The 20,091-nt window shown below is 42.8% G+C and overlaps 1 protein-coding gene across 1 annotated transcript in view; it reads right to left on the bottom strand.

Annotated features, from left to right (window-relative positions):
• The window catches only part of LOC124021967 (kelch domain-containing protein 8B-like), a 145,710-nt gene that overhangs the window by 109,716 nt on the left and 15,903 nt on the right, over nt 1-20,091 (bottom strand). Inside the window, exon 2 of the mRNA XM_046337057.1 lies at nt 958-3,327. Within this exon, the coding sequence (XP_046193013.1) occupies nt 958-1,348 (391 nt within the window). The 5' untranslated portion in view covers nt 1,349-3,327. The remainder of the gene's footprint in view (nt 1-957; nt 3,328-20,091) is intronic.

The raw sequence follows: 20,091 nt of genomic DNA, 5'->3' as shown, positions 1-20,091 counted from the left end.
TGATCTCCGCGTGTGTGGTTCCCACCTTGAAGTATAGAGGAGGTGGTGTGGGGGTGCTTTGCTGGTGACACTGTCTGGGATTTAATTAGAATTTAAGGCACACTTAACCAGCATGGCTACCACAGCATTCTGCAGCGATATGCCATCCCATCTGGTTTGAGCATAGTGGAACTATCGTCTGTTTTTCAACAGGCCAACGACCTAACACACCTCCAGGCTGTGTAAGGGCTATTTGACCAAGAAGGAGAGTGATGGAGTGCTGTATCAGATGACCTGGCCTCCACAATCACCCGACCTCAACCCAATTGAGATGGTTTGGTATGAGTTGGACCACATAGTGAAGGAAAAGCAGCCTACAAGTGCTCAGCATATGTGGGAACTCCTTCAAGAACTTCAAGCATTCCAGGTGCAGCTGGTTGAGAGAATGCCAAGAGTGTGCAAAGCTGTCATCAAGGCAAAGGGTGGCTATTTTGATTCGTTTAACACTTTTTTAGTTACTACATTATTCCATATGTGTTATTTAATAGTGTTGATGTCTTCACTAGTATTCTACAATGTAGAAAATAGTAAAAAATAAAGAAAAACCCTGCAATGATTAGGTGTGTCCAAACTTTTGACTGGTGCTGTACAAAACTTGAGACAACTCTCAGATGACAGGGAAAGGGGAAATGGTTTCCTATCCAATATGTTTACTTAATCATGATGAGGTATTCTTCTAAACCACAGCTCGAGACAACAAATAAAGCTCCTCAATATGCATAACAGTCTTAAAAGTCTTAGTGACACTAGTTAATTAGAACTAAAGAGAACCTGCTCATGAGAGAACTTGTCAGGGCGGTGGAAAGCCTTTTCCAGTACAATTCACAGTTCAATTATTAAACTGCAGAGTGAGAGGGTTGGAGCTCAACATTATAGTATCCCGTTGCAGCAGTAGTACAGTATGAGGTGGACTCTTACCTTTCTCTAATGAGGTGATGCCCATGGAGGGTTGTCCTAGGCTGGCCTTCCTCTCCCACTTGCCCTCGTCAGGGTTGTAGACCTCCACGGAGGACAGGGGGCTCTGCTGGCCATCCATGCCCCCCATTACCATCACCTGACCCCCCAGGGCCACCGCTGATGCCCCCGCACGGGCTGTAGGGAGTGGAGGTAACTGGGTCCATGTCTGGCTCTCTATGTCCAGCACCTCGGCAGTGTCTAGAGGCAGGCCTGTCTCACTGCAGCCCCCGAGCACATAGAGCAGGCCATCATGGAACACAGGGGTGCAGTAGACCCTGCACGTGGACATGGGGGGGAACACCTCCCAGTACAGGGACTTGACTAGGCTCACTGCCATCTCAAGTACAGGCATCTCTCCTGAGGCTGACGAAGGTGATGGGTCATTACATGCACGGACGGGTGGGGGGACAAACAAAAACACAACAAACAGAGAAGCAGGGGCACTGAGGATCAACCTCCGGTCTTTCTGCTCTGCTACCTGATCCCCTGTCTCTAGTGAGAGAGGGAACGTGACAGAGAAAGAGAGGGGGGGGGCTACTTCAGCACTTTGCCAAATGCCTCTACCACCCAATGTTGTATTAATGAATTCGTTGATGTTTTAAAGCAAGGTTGCCATCTGCCCTTTATTTCTCATTTTACTCCATTCAGGGGCCTTTATTTTGGTTAAAAAATCACCGCAGTTGATTGTTGTGCAGCTGTGCGCTGCTCTCTAGAGAGGAATACACTAAAACAAGGTTTTTTGAAGGCTTCCTATAGCGAACACACGCAAAAGGTGTGCCCGGCTTTATGCACAATCCCTGTGAAGTGTTTAGCCTCAAGTGGAAGATGGAGCTGGATCAAACAACGAAGGAGAAAAAACCTACAGGGTGTGACCTTCACGGTAATGATAATTCATGATAATCCACTGCAATGACTTGGAAGGAACCTGCATTCACATTCTCAGCCAGAGGCAATTATCCTGAGCTTCAGCTGTTATTTGAATCTGGTGAAGAGGGTAAAAACCAAAACCGAACAAAGGTTTCAAATTAAAACTCCCTCCAAGTATAATAGGAATAAGCTCTTGAGGTTAGACAGAAAGTTTCTAATTAGACCAAAACACGGACGGCAGCTGTCAGGGCCCAACTGGGGCTGAGGAGTAACTTTTGTTCCCCTGAGACACAGTGAGGCTCCCACAGAGATTCCTGGCCTGTGGAAAATAAAAAGAACCAGCCCTGTGACCCTGTGGACGATTCAGCCGTGGGCAGCCGGCGCCGTGACATTCACAGCCAAGGCCAATGACAGGGGGTACTGGGGGGTGGAGGTCTAGGACAGCACGATCCACACACCAGCAGTACACCAAAGGTCCCTGCTTCCACTGGGGCTCTCAGGGTTCGGGTCGCACCGACTGAATGTCTAATTGGTACAGAAGCATCGTTAATTATGAAAACAGAGAGAGCATGTGACAGAAATGGGTGTTGTGGAAAAGGAGAAAAAGAGAATGAATGGGGAGGAGGAGAGAAATTGAGAGAGGGCAAAGTGAAGTAGACAGGTGAAAAAGAAAGATAGAGAGAAAACAGACAGATATGGGGCAGATGTAGAGCAATCGTTAGAGGCCCGGAGGTGTGACGCTGGCTGAGTGCAGGAAGGGGTTTCTCCACCCAGAGAGAAAAGATGGACAGATATCTCTTCAGAGAGACCCTGTGGTTTTATAGTTCAGGAAGGATCAGATCTTCTTCTGCAGAGCCTCTTATAAGTCCACAGGTGTATCTTCCACTAGCTCTAACACACCACCCACTGGGCACACACTGGTTGAATTAATGTTGCTTCCACGTCATTCCAATGAAATTAGGTTGAACCAACGTCGAAAAGACATTGAATTGACATCTGTGACCAGTGGGCACACTCCAAGATGGGCCGCTCTTCTTTACCTCTTCTGATTGGGCTTGTTGTTAGGTTACAATGTACCAATGTATCCCTGCAGCAGAGTACTAGATGTATGTGTTAGTTCCTGAAAGTGTTCAATAGAAACACACCAGATGGGCCGAGTCAGCTGAAGGAATGCAGGCTCAAAACTAGAACAGTTCCCACAGGATCGATTCCAAGAGGCCAGAGATGCTAGCAAACGTGCCCCCCACCTCCCCCCTCGTTATCAGAGTAGGTGGATTTGAAATGAAGGATGAAAAGTGTAAAAGGATGCACACTTGTTGGTATTCCAGGGGCAGGAATCTGACTCTTCCGGTAGTCTCCCGAAGCTCTTCCTCAGGGGTAGGTGTCCAGGGGTGATTGGAGGAGAAGCGGGGAGTTGTGTTGTGGCAGAAAAGGTCCTGGAGGAGCTTACCTAAGCTCTTACTCCTGCAGGAGGGTAAATCAAACAAGACAGAACAAGAGAAAAACAATCAATTAACTTGCAGGTAAACTGTGGAGAGATAAAAAAAGAGGGAGAGAGATAGAATGAGAGAGAAAGAGAGCACCAGTAATTGAGTGCCTCCTCAGGTGGGACTACCTGTCATGTAATTAAATCAAGCTAAACAAATCCCAACAGAATGAACCACAGTGGAATAAACTCCCTTGACGACAACAGTCAGATGCACTTTTATGATTTCCCCACACAGATTGAAAAAGACATCAAAAACACAATAGTAACGGGAAATAGTCTTGATTTCGTTCGTTGGTACATATTTATTGCAACAATGTTCAGGTGCCACTATATTTCCCGGTGGGAGTGGGTCCTGGATATCACTGTTGGTTTTTTCACAAACCTTTTGAGCTGCTGTGTGTGACCTACTAGATAGATTGTCTTTGATGTGTCTCAATAGGTGAATTCAAAGCACTTGACTCTGCAGGCTCAGTCAAGGCCACTGATAATGAGATCAGTACCATGACAACAACACTACCATTATGCCTTTTATATCTGCCTGGCTCACTTAACATCTATTTATATGTCAGTTCATTTTACTCTTCACAAAGAATATGTACTGTATAATATTACCGAAGAAATGTAATGTAAACAGTATCTTTAAAATGGCAACTATTGCATTAAGAATCCCAGAGACTGTGGCGTGTGGAGTATGTATGGTACATTGGTTTGGATGGGCAAATGCCAAACTTTTCGAGGGTCTTTAATGTGTAAATTCACCCTTTCAGGACTATACTCCTTTTGTTATCTTCGGACGCCCTTTCCCTCTCTCTTTTCATCCCTTTCTTTCCCTTCCTCCTTGCGCCGGCTGTGAACTCCCCCTCTCTCTTTGAGCAGACAGACAGCAGAGACCCTCTGAAACGGGGAGAGAGTGAAAGAGAGAGACAGAGAAAGGAGACAGGGAGAGAGATAGCTAGAGACAGAGGCAAGCTTCAGACCCAGAGAAGTCACACTTCCAACTGCTAAAACCCCATCAGACCCCAGAAGGGCTGCTCAGCTGCATATGATGTCAATGCCACAGTAATAAGCTGTGAGGCGGGCCCATACGGCGGGCCCATACGACAGGCCCAGCATACCCCTGGGCCCCTCCTGAGCATCACATCAAACTCATTCAGTCACGCATGCAGTTGATATTTTACCACTAGTACGGTTTTGTCAGGAGTACTCAACTCACATTTAGAGGGGAGCTTTGGTATTCACACAAAAGACAATAGTCAATAGCCAGGATTGTGAAACAAATATGCATATTATTCTTGGTTCTGATTAATATTATCAATATGTACATTTGAATTGAGTTAAATGTTGAACTAATGATTAACTAATTGATGTGTATCTGAATTGCAGAGTGACTTGTTAATCAGACTTGGTTAACTAAGTGAAGCAGTATTATGAATCTCTTATTTTTACTATTATGAGTCAGAATCTGGTCAACAGTATAAGCCACAATAATGTGCCATTGTTCATGTTGCCTCAGCCCTTGAAACCTCTTGTAGGCTAGAGCAGGAGTACAGGGGTTACTAAGCAGCCTCAGGAGGAGGATGTGTTCCACTTCCTGCCATAGCCACAGAAAGTAGGGGTGCTGAGGCAGCTGCAGCACCCCCTGAAAAATCAAACAAATATACAGTACCAGTCAAAAGGTTTGGAGACACCTACTCATTCAAGGGTCTTTCTTTATCTGGATTATTTTCTACATTGTAGAATAAAAGTGAAGACATCAAACCTATGAAATAACGCATATGGAATCATGTACTAAGCAAAAAAGTGTTAAACAAATCAAAATATATTTTATATTTGAGATACTTCAAAGAAGCCACCTTTCTCCTTGATGACAGCTTTGCACACTCTTGGCATTCTCTCAATCAGCTTCACAATGTAGAAAATAGTACAAATAAAGACAAAAAAACACACCTCAACATCAACTGTTCAGAGGAGACTGTGTGTATGAGCAATGGACATTAGACTGGTGGAAAGCTGTCCTTTGGTCTGGAGTCCAAATGTGAGATTTTTGGATCCAGCTGCTGTGTCTTTGTCAGACGCACTGTGGGTGAATGGATGATCTCCTCATGTGTAGTTCCCACCGTAAAGTATGGAGTAGGTGGTGTGATGGTGCTTTGCTGGTGACCCAGTCTGTGATTTATTTAGAATTTAAGGCACACTTAACCAGCATTCTACCACAGCATACTGGCGCGATACGGCATCCCATCTGGTTTGGATTTAGTGGGACTATCGTCTGTTTTTCAATAGGATAATGACCCAACTCACCTCCAGGCTGTGTAAGGCCTATTTGACCAAGAAGGAGGGTGATGGAGTGCGGCATCAGATTATCTGGCCTCCACGATCACCCGACCTCAACCCAATTGAGATGGTTTGGGATGAGTTGGACCGCAAAGTGAAGGAAAAGCAGCCAACAAGTGCTCAGCATATGTGGGAACTCCTTCAAGACTGTTGGAAAAGCATTCCAGGTGAATCTGGTTGAGAGACTACTAAGAGTGTGTAAAGCTGTCATCAAGGAAAGGGGTGGCTACTTACAGTGGGGCAAAATTTGCAAATAAATTCATTAAAAATGCTACAATGTGATTTTCTGGATTTTTTTCTAATTTTGTCTGTCATAGTTGAAGTCTACCTATGATGAAAATTACAGGCCTCTCTCATCTTTTTAAGTGGGAGAACTTGCACAATTGGTGGCTGACTAAATACCCTTTCCCCCACTGTATCTCAAATATATTTTGATGTGTTTAACACTTTTTGGTGACTACATGATTCCATTTGTGTTATTTCATAGTTTTGATGTCTTCATTATTATTCTACAATTTTAAAAAAATAGTACAAAATAAAATAAAAACTTGAATGAGTAGGTATGTCCAAACTTTTGTAAATACAGTACCAGTCAAAAGGGACGGCAGGTAGCCTAGTGGTTCGAGCATTGGCCCAGTAACCGAAAGGTTGCTGGATTGAATCCCTGAGCTGACAAGGGAAAGAAATCTGTCATTCTGCCCCTGAGGTGTGTCCCCTTAACCCACTGTTCCCCAGGCACTGAAGATTTGGATGTTGATTAAGGCATCCCCCCGACCTCTCTGATTCAGAGGGGTTGGGTTAAATGCGGAAGACACATTTCAGTTGAAGGCATTCAGTTTTTACAAATAAAAAGTTGTGCAATCGTCCTGTATTAGTGGAGCGACATAGCCATCTGCAGCTTGGGGAAACTACTTCCCCCCGGCTATGGTCCCTGGGTAGGTTTTGTGAGGGCTTTTCTGTCTTCTCTTCAGAATATGCACCCAGAGACAATTGCATAATTACTACAGCTGGCACCTTTCAAGACTAAAACTCAAAACGGTTCAACATTTTTACAACCACCTCATCATGGTTCTCCGCTGTCCCTCTGCAACAAACACCCCTCTCCCGTCCCTGCTGACAGTCGTCTTACACAAGCCCCCCCCCCCCCCGTGTCCCAGAGGGACTGAGCACAGCGAGGATCTGAGAGGAAGAGCTTAAAAAAAACAGTATCAAGAGAACAAGCCACAGGCAATACTAAGCTCAGGATATATCATATACAGATAAAACCTCAATAGTAATGATAACCTACATGCAGTAACTTGAAAATTACACACACATTGACAGAGATATGCATGAATATATGCATGGACATGGGGGTTAAGTTCATTATGGAATGGTAGTAGAACACTGAAATGTGTTGCATATTTAAATCATTTGGGGGTAAATTATGTTCCACTGATCAGTGCAAATGAATGCGGAGAGATGGTAAATAGCTTCCTCTTTGAGTATGCATGCCTACAAGCTTGGTAGCTCTTCAGTTTCACAGGAGGTCCAAATATTGCAGTCAAAGGAAATGTTAATGTTGCCAGCAAAAAAACACTTTATATCAACCCTGAAATTACAAAAAATGTGATGGTATCTCTATAAATAACAAAATGTCTATCTACATTGTCAGAAACCCTTTAACAGTTGGTATTACAGCATGTCCAAGAGCCTTCTGGTTCTCTGGGCTTGGCAACTAACATGCTGATGAGACAATCACAACCACTCTGGTCGATTTGGCTAAATGGAGATGCCCATGGAGGGCTAATGTCTGTCAACTGTCTGGGCAGATCCAGCACATCGCAGAACTAATCAAAGCGTCTTCACAACGATCAGGCTGCCCCTTCCCCAAAGAAAAGAGTGATTAACAAATGGAGGGAACCAGCAGACACACACAAAGAGGATGGAGAATTTCAATTGAGATTAAAGTAGCGTGTGAAAAATAATTTACAGTCTGACAGTACACACACACACACATGCATACACACACTAATTTATATTGTGAACAAGAGAGAGAAAGAGGGAGGGGAATGGAGGAGGGATATATGGAGAGAGACAGAGAGGGAATTGGTACAGGGGGAGGAAGAACGTGAGAGCTAAATTAAAAGTGAGAGAACGTGAGAGAAAAAGATAGTGAGAGAGAGAGAGAAAGAAAGAGGAAAAGAGAGTGATATGATGAATGGTGAATTTGCATTTGCATTTGAATTTGAGATAGAGAGAGGGACAGGGTTGTGACTATAGGAATTACAGCTAGGGCCGGAAGTGACTCTTCATAGAAAGTTAGGAGAGCATTTCAGCTACCCCTAACCTTTTTCCTAACCTGAACCTAATTCTCCTAAACTGCCACAAGAATGATCCTAACCTGCTACGAAAAAGTAACTTCCAGTCGTTGCTGTATTCCACCTAATCAGAACCGAGGAAGAAGTGGGAAGAAATAAATACAAATATTTCTGATCACTGGACTCAGCTGCCACTCTAATGAAACAGCAGAAAAAAATGGCCACTGGTACCCCTTAGGTCAACTGTCCAATCAGACGCTCCACTGACCAACACCGTGAAGACAGCCCAATCCAGCCTTGGATAATCAGAACTGAAGGCCCTGGTATAACTCGCACCACAGCACACAACAGACTCATGACCCTCTAGGCTCACAAATACCCATGAGCCAGAATAACACCTACGAGGGTTCATCCACCATCCCTGTGATCCTAATCTCATCAGAAGTAAAGTAAAGTTTGAACTCTGTACAGCAATCTACAGTATATCCCAGAACATAACAGTATTTCACTGAAGTCAATCAATCAAATGTATTAATCTATTTTTACACCAGCAGATGTCACAAAGTGCTATACAGAAACCTAGCCTAAAATCCTAAACAGCAAGCAATGCTGTTAGGTGTTAGGAACCAAACTTAGCTGAGAGAGAGATGGTCATTCTAAAAGTGCCCTCCTCTCAGTCCTGTATGTACAGCTGCAGGGGTCCTGATCCAACCGATGATAACAAGAGGTATTTCCTACTGAGCCACTGAGACAGCCACAAGATTAATCTCACTAAAAGAGGCTAACAGAGAACATGTAACATATGCCCCAGCAACTGTGATAGATACATCAGCAGGTTTGGCCATTTTCAGAGAACGATCCATTAATACAACCATGATATAGACCACAAGCTGTAACGTTAACCCCTCTCCTTCATCCACCTAATCAGATGTAGATTTACCTACTGACTTTATATCAAGTCTCATCGATCCCCTATCACTTGCATTGTGCTGTCTTCGTCATATTTGTTGTCATGGCATAGAGTGCAAGACTGAGACTTCACTGCTAACTGCATACGTACCAGACAGAGAGACAGGGAGAGAGAGAGGAAATAGGAGCTGTCATGTCTATGATACCACCACAGCTAAATATGTGGCCAACAGGAGACAAAACACATTCCCTTCCACTGATCAAAATCTCTCCACAGAGAGCAAGCAGAACAGCACTGGCACTTTCTCTCTCGGCTGCAGCTTTTTGACATGACTGGGTGTCTAGGGACCTCAAATGTCTTCCATTCAGATCATCTACTTCTGAACCTTGATATCCTAGATCTCATGTCCTCTTTAAATAGATACAGGGAGGAAGGGGAGTGAGAAAGGAAGGGAGAGAGAGAGAGAGGAGAGAGGTGGACAAATAAAAGGAGAGAGATAGAGGGAGGAATGATTTAGAAACAGCTGAAACCAACAGAGAGATACAGTAAGGATGGAATAGGAAAAGCAATGGGAGTCAGCCAAATAGATGCATGAATCATCTTCTGTCTCCATAGTGTAGTGGGCTGGGGCTGTTAACCAAACACCACTAACGTTCTACTTTTACTACCCAGGCGAGAACGTACCCTCTCGCTCACTCACTCTCGGGGCACTTTCTAATGGAACCCTAGGCTCCCAATGGGACTACCAACAAGCTGTCTAAGAGCAGCACAGAAACACTGTATGCCTCTTGATTAATGAAGTTCCCGGAGTTCCTGAGGGGAGGGGGGATAAAGAGCAAAATAAAGTGATGAAGCAAGCAGTTTTCTAACAACATTAATAATCATGCTGGGTTGAGCATATGCCCTGACAAACCTCATTTCAGAGGTAAAATATGCTATGGGAGAATTCAGTCCCCTCCTCTTTACCTTTACAGGGTATCAATTCATTGGATACTGCATAACAATACACCTCACACCATCTGCAGCAGGGCAATTACACATTTCCCCAACAGATTGTACTGATAAACCAACTGAGATGTGTGTGTGTGTGTGTGTGTGTGTGTGTGTGTGTGTGTGTGTGTGTGTGTGTGTGTGTGTGTGTGTGTGTGTGTGTGTGTGTGTGTGTGTGTGTGTGTGTGTGTGTGTGTGTGTGTGTGTGTGTGTGTGTGTGTGTGTGTGTGTGTGTGTGTGTGTGTGTGTGTGTGTGTGTGCGTGAACGTTCTTCTAAAGCCGAGCAGTGTGTAGTAATGTTATAGGATTATCTTTTTAGAAACAGGTGTCATTCCTGAACGGGAAGGCAGAAATGAGCATCTGCAACAGGCCCCTTTAAACCTTCTTTTAGCGGCTTCAAATAAAATAACATGTATTTGTACAATACACAGTTTAAAATCAAAGTTTATTGGTCTTGTACACAGATTTGCAGATGTTATTGTAGGTACAGCTAAATGCTTATGTTTCTAGCTCCAACAGTGCAGTAATACCTAGCAATACAAACATAATCCAAAAAAAATAAGAAACTGGAAATTAAGAAATATCAGAATGAGCCATGTTATAGTCTGGAATATAAATATACTGTATATACATATAATGGTGTGTATAGACAGTATGGACAATATATGAATAGAAAAGGTGTGCAAAGCAGTAGTTATTTAGGATGAGCCATGACTAGAATACAGTATATACAGTCGTGGCCAAAAGTTTTGAGAATGACACAAATATTAATTTTCACAAAGCCTGCTGCCTCAGATTGTATGATGGCAATTTGCATATACTCCAGAATGTTATGAAGAGTGCTCAGATGAATTGCAAAGTCCCTCTTTGCCATGCAAATGAACTGAATCCCCCCAAAAATAATTCCACTGCATTTCAGCCACAAAATGACCAGTTGACATCATGTCAGTGATTCTCTAGTTAACACAGGTGTGAGTGTTGACGAGGACAAGGCTGGAGATCACTCTGTCATGCTGATTGAGTTCGAATAACAGACTGGAAGCTTCAAAAGGAGGGTGGTGTGGAATCATTGTTCTTCCTCTGTCAATCATGGTTACCTGCACAAAAAGGGCTTCACAGGCAAGGATATTGCTGCCAGTAAGATTGCACCTAAATCAACCATTTAGCGGATTGTGAAGAAGGCTTCAGGGCGTCTAAGAAAGTCCAGCAAGCGCCAGGACCGTCTCCTAAAGTTGATTCAGCTACGGGATCAGGGCACCACCAGTACAGAGCTTGCTCAGGAATGGCAGGAGGCAGGTGTGAGTGCATCTGCACAGTGAGGGGAAGACTTTAGGAGGATGGCCTGCTGTCAAGAAGGGCAGCAAAGAAGCCACATCTCTCCAGGAAAACATCAGGGACTGCTGAGGACTGGGGTAAAGTCATTTTCTCTGATGAATTCCCTTTCCGATTGTTTGGGGCATCCGGAAAAAAAGCTTGTCTGGAGAAGACAAGGTGAGTGCTACCATCAGTCCTGTGTCATGCCAACAGTAAAGCATCCTGAGACCATTCATGTGTGGGGTTGCTTTTCAGCCAAAGGAGTGGGCTCACTCACAATTTTGCCAAAGAACACAGCCTTGAATAAAGAATGGTATCAACACATCCTCCAAGAGCAACGTCTCCCAACCATCCAGGAACAGTTTGGTGATGAACAATGCCTTTTCCAGCATGATGGAACACCTTGCCATAAGGCAAAAGTGATAACTAAGTGGCTCAGGGAACAAACATCGATATTTCGGGTCCACGGCCAGGAAACTCCCCAGACCTTAATCCCATTGAGAACTTTTGGTCAATACTCAAGAGGCAGGTGGACAAAGAAAAACCCACAATTTCTGACAAACTCCAAGCATTGATTATGCAAGAATGAGCTGCCAGTAGTCAGGATGTGGCCCAGAAGTGAATTGACAGCATGCCAGGGCGGATTGCAGAGGTCTTGAAAAAGAAGGGTCAACATTGCAAATATTGACTCAACTTCATGAAATAAATGTCAATAAAAGCCTTTGACACTTATGAAATGCTTGTAATTACACTTCAGTATTCCATAATAACATCTGACAAAAATATCTAAAGACACTGAAGCAGCAAACTTTGTGGAAATTCATATGTCATTCTCAAAACTTTTGGCCACGACTGTACATAGTGGGTAAAACAGTATGTAAACATTATCCAAGTGACCAGTGTTCAATTACTCTATGTACAGTGCATTCAGAAACTATTCAGACCCCTTGACTTTTTTAACAATTTGTTACGTTACAGCTGTGTTCATATACAAAAACAGGTTTTTAGAAATGTTAGCAAATGTATAATAAAAATTGAAACATAACATTTACATAAGTATTCCGACCCTTTACTCAGTACTTTATTAAAGCACCTTCGGTAGCAATAACAGCCTCGAGTCTTCTTGGTTATGATGCTACAAGCTTGGCACACCTGTATTTGAGGAGTTTCTCCCATTCTTCTCCGCAGATCCTCTCAAGCGCTGTCAGGTTGGATGGGGAGCGTCGCTGCACAGCTATTTTCAAGTCTCCCCAGAGATGTTTGATCGAGTCCAAGTCCAGGCTCTGGTTGGGCCACTCAAGGACGTTCAGAGACTTGTGCTGTGTCGTGGAAAATCAGTACTGAGAGAGACTTGGTCTTGGTCATTTCTTCAAACAACCATCTTTATTTAATATTGATTAATTATTGCAATAACGAGGCCGTCAGCCCACCAGTCTTGACTGACTGTTAGACTGAGAGTCTAGCCTTTACAGACGATGCACTGTTTTTATATACCAAGATTGCTAAGTCAGTCACTTCTAACCTTCCCATAAGCCACCTCGGTTATCTACACAGGATGGTATTTTACTTATTTTCCCAGATGCCAGGAAGATGAGACAATGAGGCATTGTTCTGAACTCTTCCAGGCTCTCTCTCTCTCTCTCTCTCGAGTCACACACACCACATCTTCTCAATAGAATGCTACCTTTCAGGTTTTTATCACCAACACAAGTCAATTGTCAGCTTCAAGCTATCTCTAGTGGAACCCATGTCCTCAACACCCAGACAAGCTGCAGGGTGCTAGAGTGGAGACCATAAAACACAACATTAGCAGGACAGAAATGTCTTACTGTTCAAACTTCTTGAGTGTAGGGGAGAGGATTTTCATTTTTGGCAACAACAAACAAACGTACCCATTTGAAACTGCCTATTTCTCAGGCCTATAAACTAGAATATGCATATACTAGAATGGGATAGAAAACACTCTAAAGTTTCCAAAACTGTCAAAATATTGTCTGTGAGTATTACAGAACTGATATTGCAGGCGAAAACCTGAGGAAAATCAAACCAGGAAGTGCAGTTTTTCCTGAAAGCTCTGTTCCATTGGATGCTCTCTTGCCTCCATTTAAAGGGATATCAACCAGATTCATTTTCCTATGGCTTCCGCAAGGTGTCAACAGTCTTTAGACATAGTCATTTTTCAAAATAAAGGCCTGAAACTATCAGTGTTCACAGAGTTTTACTTGCGCAACAGAGTGGGGCAGCCATTGTCTCTCCCTCTCCTATTGAAAAAGTGACAGTCCCGGTTGATATATTATCGATTATATATTCTTTAAACAACCTGAGGATTGAGAGTAAAAAAAACGTTTGACATGTTTCTGTGGACATTACGGATACTATTTGGAATTTTCGTTTGCGATGTAGTGACCGCTCGAGCCTGTGGATTTCTGAACATAAATGCGCCAAACAAATGGAGGTATTTTGGATATAAAAATAATCTTTATGGAACAAAAGGAACATTTATTGTGTAACTGGGAGTCTCGTGAGTGCAAACATCCGAAGATCAAAGGTAAGCGATTAAATCTATTGCTTTTCTGACTTTCGTGACCAATCTACTTGGCTGCTAGTGTAATATTTTGTCTACTGAGAGAGATGTTCTTACATAAACGCTTGTTATGCTTTCGCCGAAAAGCTGTACTGAAATCTGACACGCTAGGTGGATTAACAACAAGCTAAGCTGTGTTTTGTTATTTTGCACTTGTGATTTCATGAAAATTAAATATTTTTTGTAATTTAATTTGGCATGCTGCAATTCAGCGGGTGTTGATGAAAATGATCCCGCTAAAGGGTGCGTCAAGAATTAAGTAAATAATAGTTAAACAGTCAAGAAATAAAAGTGAATACATCATTCAATCACACCCAAAGCAACTCCTGCTTTGTCTTGGCTGTGTGCTTGGCTGTGTGCTTAGGGTTGGAAGGTGAACCTTCGACCACAGTCTGAGGTCCTTAGCACTCTGGAGCACGTTTTCATAGGATCTTTCTGTACTTCGCTCCATTTATCTTTGCCTCTGACTAGTAAGCATGATGCACCATGCTTCACCATAGGGATGGTGCCAGCGTTCCTTCAGACGTGACACTTGGCATTCAGGCCAAAGAATTCAATCTGGGTTTCATCAAACCAGAGAATCTTGTTTCTCATGGTCTGAGAGTCTTTAGGTGCCTTTTGACAAACTCCAAGCGGGCTGTCGTGCCTTTTACTGAGGAGTGGCTTCCATCTGGCCACTCTACCATAAAGGTCTGATTGGTAGAGTGTTGAAGAGATGGTTGTCCTTCTGGAAGGTTCTCCCATCTCCACAGAAGAACTCTGGAGCTCTGTCAGAGTGACCATCAGGTTCTTGGTCACCTTTTGTTTGAAAAGTTTGTTGTTTTAAAGTGTATTAGAAAGCTAGCTAGCTTCTTAGTTTGGATCACACAAAGCAGTTGGCATCAGTTGCTGGGACTGCTGGTCTCTTTCCAGTGATCCTGCCGACCAAGGACCGGTCTGAAGAGCTATTTGGCGTCGCAGCTAGCCTAGCTGCTCGCTAGCTGCATATCAACCTAGCGTGGTTTTCTTGAACGCAGCCCGCGACGTGGTTAGCCATTGTGGCTGGGACCGCGGATTGTCCCGGGTATGTGGCTGTCTAGATCCGTGCTGTTTGTGGTTTCCAATTTTCCTCGTGACCTGCCCTGTCTGGAACTGCAAGGAGTAACAGCGTAAACCTACTTTGCTAGCTACCATGACAAAGACCAAAGCCGACGGGAGTTACGTTGAGTACAGTGGTGTCTATCACACGTGAAGGATCTTTTATTAAATTAACAAAAAGAGACCTACAAGCAGTTGTTTCAACAACAAGAAAATAGCTTCAAGTGTTTTGTCCAGTGGATTTTATTTATTAGTGGATTCTACTAATAAAAGCATGGACGACCTGACCAGAGGTCCAGGACATGAAGAACAGTTTGCAGTTCTGTAAGTCATTGAGAAATAAATCAGACTAAAGGGACAATCAAGGCAGAACAACATGGTTTTGGACGAAATTGCAGAATCTCCACATGAGACCTGCAGGACAAAGTGTCTGAGGACAAAGTGAGTCTGAGGACAAGGTGAGGGAAATGATCTCTGAGAAATTGAAGATGGAGCACAGGAAGATTGAGGTGGAGCGTGCCTAAAGGACTGGAAAACCCACCACCGGCCCAGGCCGATAGTGGTCAAGTTCCTGAGATTCAAGGACAAGGTAGATGTTCTGGAAAGAGCCAAGAACTTTAGAGGAATGTATATCTACCTCAATGAGGACTATCCTGAAGCTGTGCGCCAGAAGAGGAAAGAACTGATCCCAGCCATGAAAGCTGCCAGAATGCGTGGAAACATTGCTTACATCCGCAATGACAGGCCCAAGCCTATGGGTTCATAGCTTCAACCCCCCCCCCCCCCCCCCACACACACACACACACACAAATGGATTAATAAACTACTGAATGTATATTTTTTTATATTGCTTTGTTTGCACTTTTCAGTATTATGTCTATCTCTGATAAGCTACGCAGGAAATGGTTGAAAATAGCCCATAAGAAAATATGCAGCCTTAGAAATAAGGTTCATAAAATCAATAACTTGCTAACATCAGGAAACATTCGTATATTAGACATTTCCGAGACTCACTTAGATAATTCATGTGATGATACAGTTGAACTCGGAAGTTTACATACACCTTAGCCAAATACATTTAAACTCTGTTTTTCAAAATTCCTGACATTAAATTCTAGTAAAAATTCCCTGTCTTAGGTCAGTTATGATCACCACTTTATTTTAAGAATGTGAAATGTCAGAATAAGAGTGGAGAGAATGATTTCAGCTTTTATTTATTTCAACAAATTCCTAGTGGGTCAGAAATGTACATACACTCAATTGGTATTTGGTAGTATTGCCTTTAAATTGTTTAACTTGGGTCAAACATTTTGGGTAGCCTTCCACAAGCTTCCCACAATAAGTTGGGTGCATTTTGGCCCATTCCTCCCGACAGCTGGTGTAACTGAGTCAGGTTTGTAGGTCTCCTTGCTCGCACACTCTTTTTCAGTTCTGCCCACACATTTTATATAGGATTGAGGTCAGGGCTGTGTGATGGCCACTCCAATACCTTGACGTCGTTGTCCTTAAGCCATTTTGCCACAACTTGGAAGTATGCTTGGGGACATTGTCCATTTCGAAGACCCATTTGCGACCAAGCTTTAATTTCCTGACTGATGTCTTGAGATGTTGCTTCACAATATCCACATAATTGTCCTTCCTCATGAAGCCATCTATTTTGTGAAGTGCACCAGTCCCTCCTGCAGCAAAGCACCCCCACAACATGATGCTGCCACCGCCATGCTTCACGGTTGGGATGGTGTTCTTCGGCTTACAAGCCTCCCCCTTTTTCCTCCAAACATAACGAGGGTCATTTTGGCCAAACAGTTGTTTTTTTGTTTCATCAGACCAGAGGACATTTCTCCAAAAAGTACAATCTTTGTCCCCATGTGCAGTTGCAAACCGTAGTCTGGCTTTATTATGGCGGTTTTGGAGCAGTGGCTTCTTCCTTGCTGAGCGGCCTTTCAGGTGATGTCGATATAGGACTCATTTTACTGTGGATATAGATGATTTTGTTTTAGAAGAAAAAGAAACGCACACCTATTAAGACGAGGTGCTGGCTAGCGGAGTAGAAACTTGAAAATGAAAGAGAGCCGCACACTCTAAGAGCTCAGATGCAAAAATGTAATACCATCGTTTCGACAGCCAAGCTGTCTTCATCAACACTGCTGGATGACTCGTTTATATAGTGTCAAAAGACACAGGTGTCTGTAATCATGGCCAAGAGTGGCCTAATATCATTGGTTAATAATCAAATATTGAAATGTCATATAAAGAACAGCATACAAACAACAAATGGATAGCATACAATCATAGATTAATTTAACTACACAAGTTTACAAAACAATTACAATGGCAGGGTCACAATAATCACAAGAATGGCTTCAGATCAAAGTCTACGTTGAGACCGAAGGGCGCAAGGGTCTTTCAATTAAAGATCCAGGCAGCCTCTCGTTTTAACAATAAATTATCAAGGTCACCCCCTCTCCTAGGGAGGGTGACATGTTCGATGCCAATATAACACAGAGACGAAATCGAGTGGCCTGCCTCCAAGAAGTGGGCCGCAACTGGATAAGTAAAGTTTTTACACCTAATGGTGCTACGATGCTTTGAGATACGTACTTTTAATTCGCGCTTTGTTTTACCTACATAATTTTTACCACAAGGACAAGTTATAAGATAAATAACTGCCTTAGTGGAGCACATAATAACACCTTTTATTGGGATCGATTTCCCTGTTTGTGGGTCTTTGAAGGATCTACATTTATAAGTGCCATTGCATTGAGCACAGCCATTACATTTGTAATTTCGGGGCGCAAATAGACGTTGTTCAGGAATATCTTGGGGTGGTAAATCAGCTAATACATGCCAACGAGCGCTGACCTCCGGGGATGCGTGCATTTATCAGACCCAAAACCCATGCGGGCCAATCTCGGTTGCCCCGGCCGCTTTGGTGACTCTAGATAACTTCGAGCCGATCGCACGCCCTTTGTGGCGGTGACGTCTCATTCGAATGTCTGCCCTATCAACTTTCGATGGTACTTTCTGTGCCTACCATGGTGACCACGGGTAACAGGGAATCAGGGTTCGATTCCGGAGAGGGAGCCTGAGAAACGGCTACCACATCCAAGAGTTTACCAATTGGTCTCTGAGATTTCTGCCCCGTGAGAATATGACCAAGGGAAGGTCCGAAAATGTTGTGCCCGTTTCCTCCAGCATCTTCACAAGGTCCTTTTCTGTTGTTCTGGGATTGATTTGCACTTTTCGCACCAAAGTACGTTAATCTCTAGGAGACAGAACACGTCTCCTTCCTGAGCAGTATGACGGCTGCGTGGTCCCATGGTGTTTATACTTGCACACTATTGTTTGTACAGACAAACGTGGTAACTTCAGGCGTTTGGAAATTGCTCCCAAGGATCAACCAGACTTGTGGAGGTCCACAATGTTTTTCCTGAAGTCTTGGCCGATTTCTTTCCCATGAGGGACTGAGTTTGAAGGTAGGCCTTGAAATACATCCACAGGTACACCTCCAATTGACTCAAATTATGTCAATTAGCCTATCAAAAGCTTCTAAAGCCATGACATTATTTTCTGGAATTTTCCAAGCTGTTTTAAGGCACAGTATATTTAGTTTATGTAAACGTGTGACCCTCTGGAATTGTGATACAAGTGATTTATAAGTGAAATAATCTGTCTGTAAACAATTGTTGTAAAAATGACTTGTGTCATGCAAAGTCTGGGCCCTAACTGACTTGCCAAAACTATAGTTTGTTAACAAGAAATTTGTGGAGTGGTTGAAAAACGAGTTAATATCACCACCCTGTAAACTTCCGACTTCAACTGTACATCAGTAGCAATACAAGTATATAACACCTAAAGAAGAGACTTACTTGGGGACCAAAACCATTGCATGGTTTTCATCAAGCTGTCCGCTCAAGAGGAACCTTGCCTGTAATCTGCACCAATAATCTGAGAGGAAGCAGTGCCTGTAATCTGGTTCAGGCTATTAATCAACCTACCAGGGTGTTTACAAACACTACAGGAACAAGAGCATCCACATGTATTGATCACATTTTTACTAATACTGTAGAACTTTGTTCTCAAGCTGTATCCGTACCCATTGGATGCAGTGATCACAACATTGTGGGTATATCCAGGAAAGCTACAATTCCAACAGCTGGGCCTAAAATAGTATATAAGAGATCAAACAAAATATTTTGCTGTGACTCTTATGTGGATGTTAAAAATATTTGCTGGTCTGATGTGATTTAAAAGGAGCATCCAGATGCTGCACTTGATGAATTTATGAAATGGCTTCTTCCAATTATTTATAAACAAGCACCTGTTAAGAAACTGACTGTTAGAACTGTTAAGGCTCCGTGGATTGATGAGGAATTTAAAAACTGCATGGTTGAATGAGAAGGGGCAAAAGGAGTGACTAATAAGTCTGCTTCACATCTGACTGGCTGATTTACAGCAAATTGAGAAATTATGTGAATAAACTTTATGATGAAGCCATGATCAATGATATAAAGAATGGTGGAAAAATAACCTCCTTTATAACACTTTAAATTAAATGATGGGCATAAAGAAAAATTCAACTCCATCTTTCATCGAATCAGATGGCTTATTCATCACAAAACCATTTGATGTTGCCAATTATTTAAATGATTATTTCATTGGCAAAGTGGGCAAACCTAGGCAGGAAATGCCAACAATGAACAGTGAGCAATTGTATTTATGCATAAGAAAAACAAATAATGAAAGAAAAGCATTGAAAGTTTGAATTTTGTAAAGTTAGTGTGGGAGAGGTGGGAAAATTATTGTTATTAATCTATAATGACAAACCTCCTGGCATTGACAACTTAGATTGAAAGCTGCTGAGGATGGGAGCTGACTCTATAGCCATTCCTATCTGTCATATTTTTAATCTGAGCCAAGAAGGATTTTCTTTGTCCTCAGGCCTGGAGAGAAGCCAAAGGATGTCTGCTACCCAAAAGTGATAAAGTGGCCTTTACTGGTTCTAACAACAAACCTATAACCTTGCTGCCAGCTCTTAGCAAACTGTGAGAAAATTTGTGTTTGACCAAATACAATGCTATTTCTCTGTAAAGAAATTAACAAAAGACTTTCAGCATGCTTATAGAGAAGGGCACTTAACATGTACTGCACTGAAAAAAATTGACTGATGATTGGTTGCAAGAAATTGATAATAATAAGATTGTAGGAGCTGTACTGTTAGATGTCAGTG

This window comes from Oncorhynchus gorbuscha, linkage group LG03, assembly GCF_021184085.1.
Source record: "Oncorhynchus gorbuscha isolate QuinsamMale2020 ecotype Even-year linkage group LG03, OgorEven_v1.0, whole genome shotgun sequence".
Taxonomy (NCBI): domain Eukaryota; kingdom Metazoa; phylum Chordata; class Actinopteri; order Salmoniformes; family Salmonidae; genus Oncorhynchus; species Oncorhynchus gorbuscha.
The sequence above is the reverse complement of the archived record's forward strand: the minus strand, read 5'-3'. Positions and strand labels throughout refer to the sequence as shown.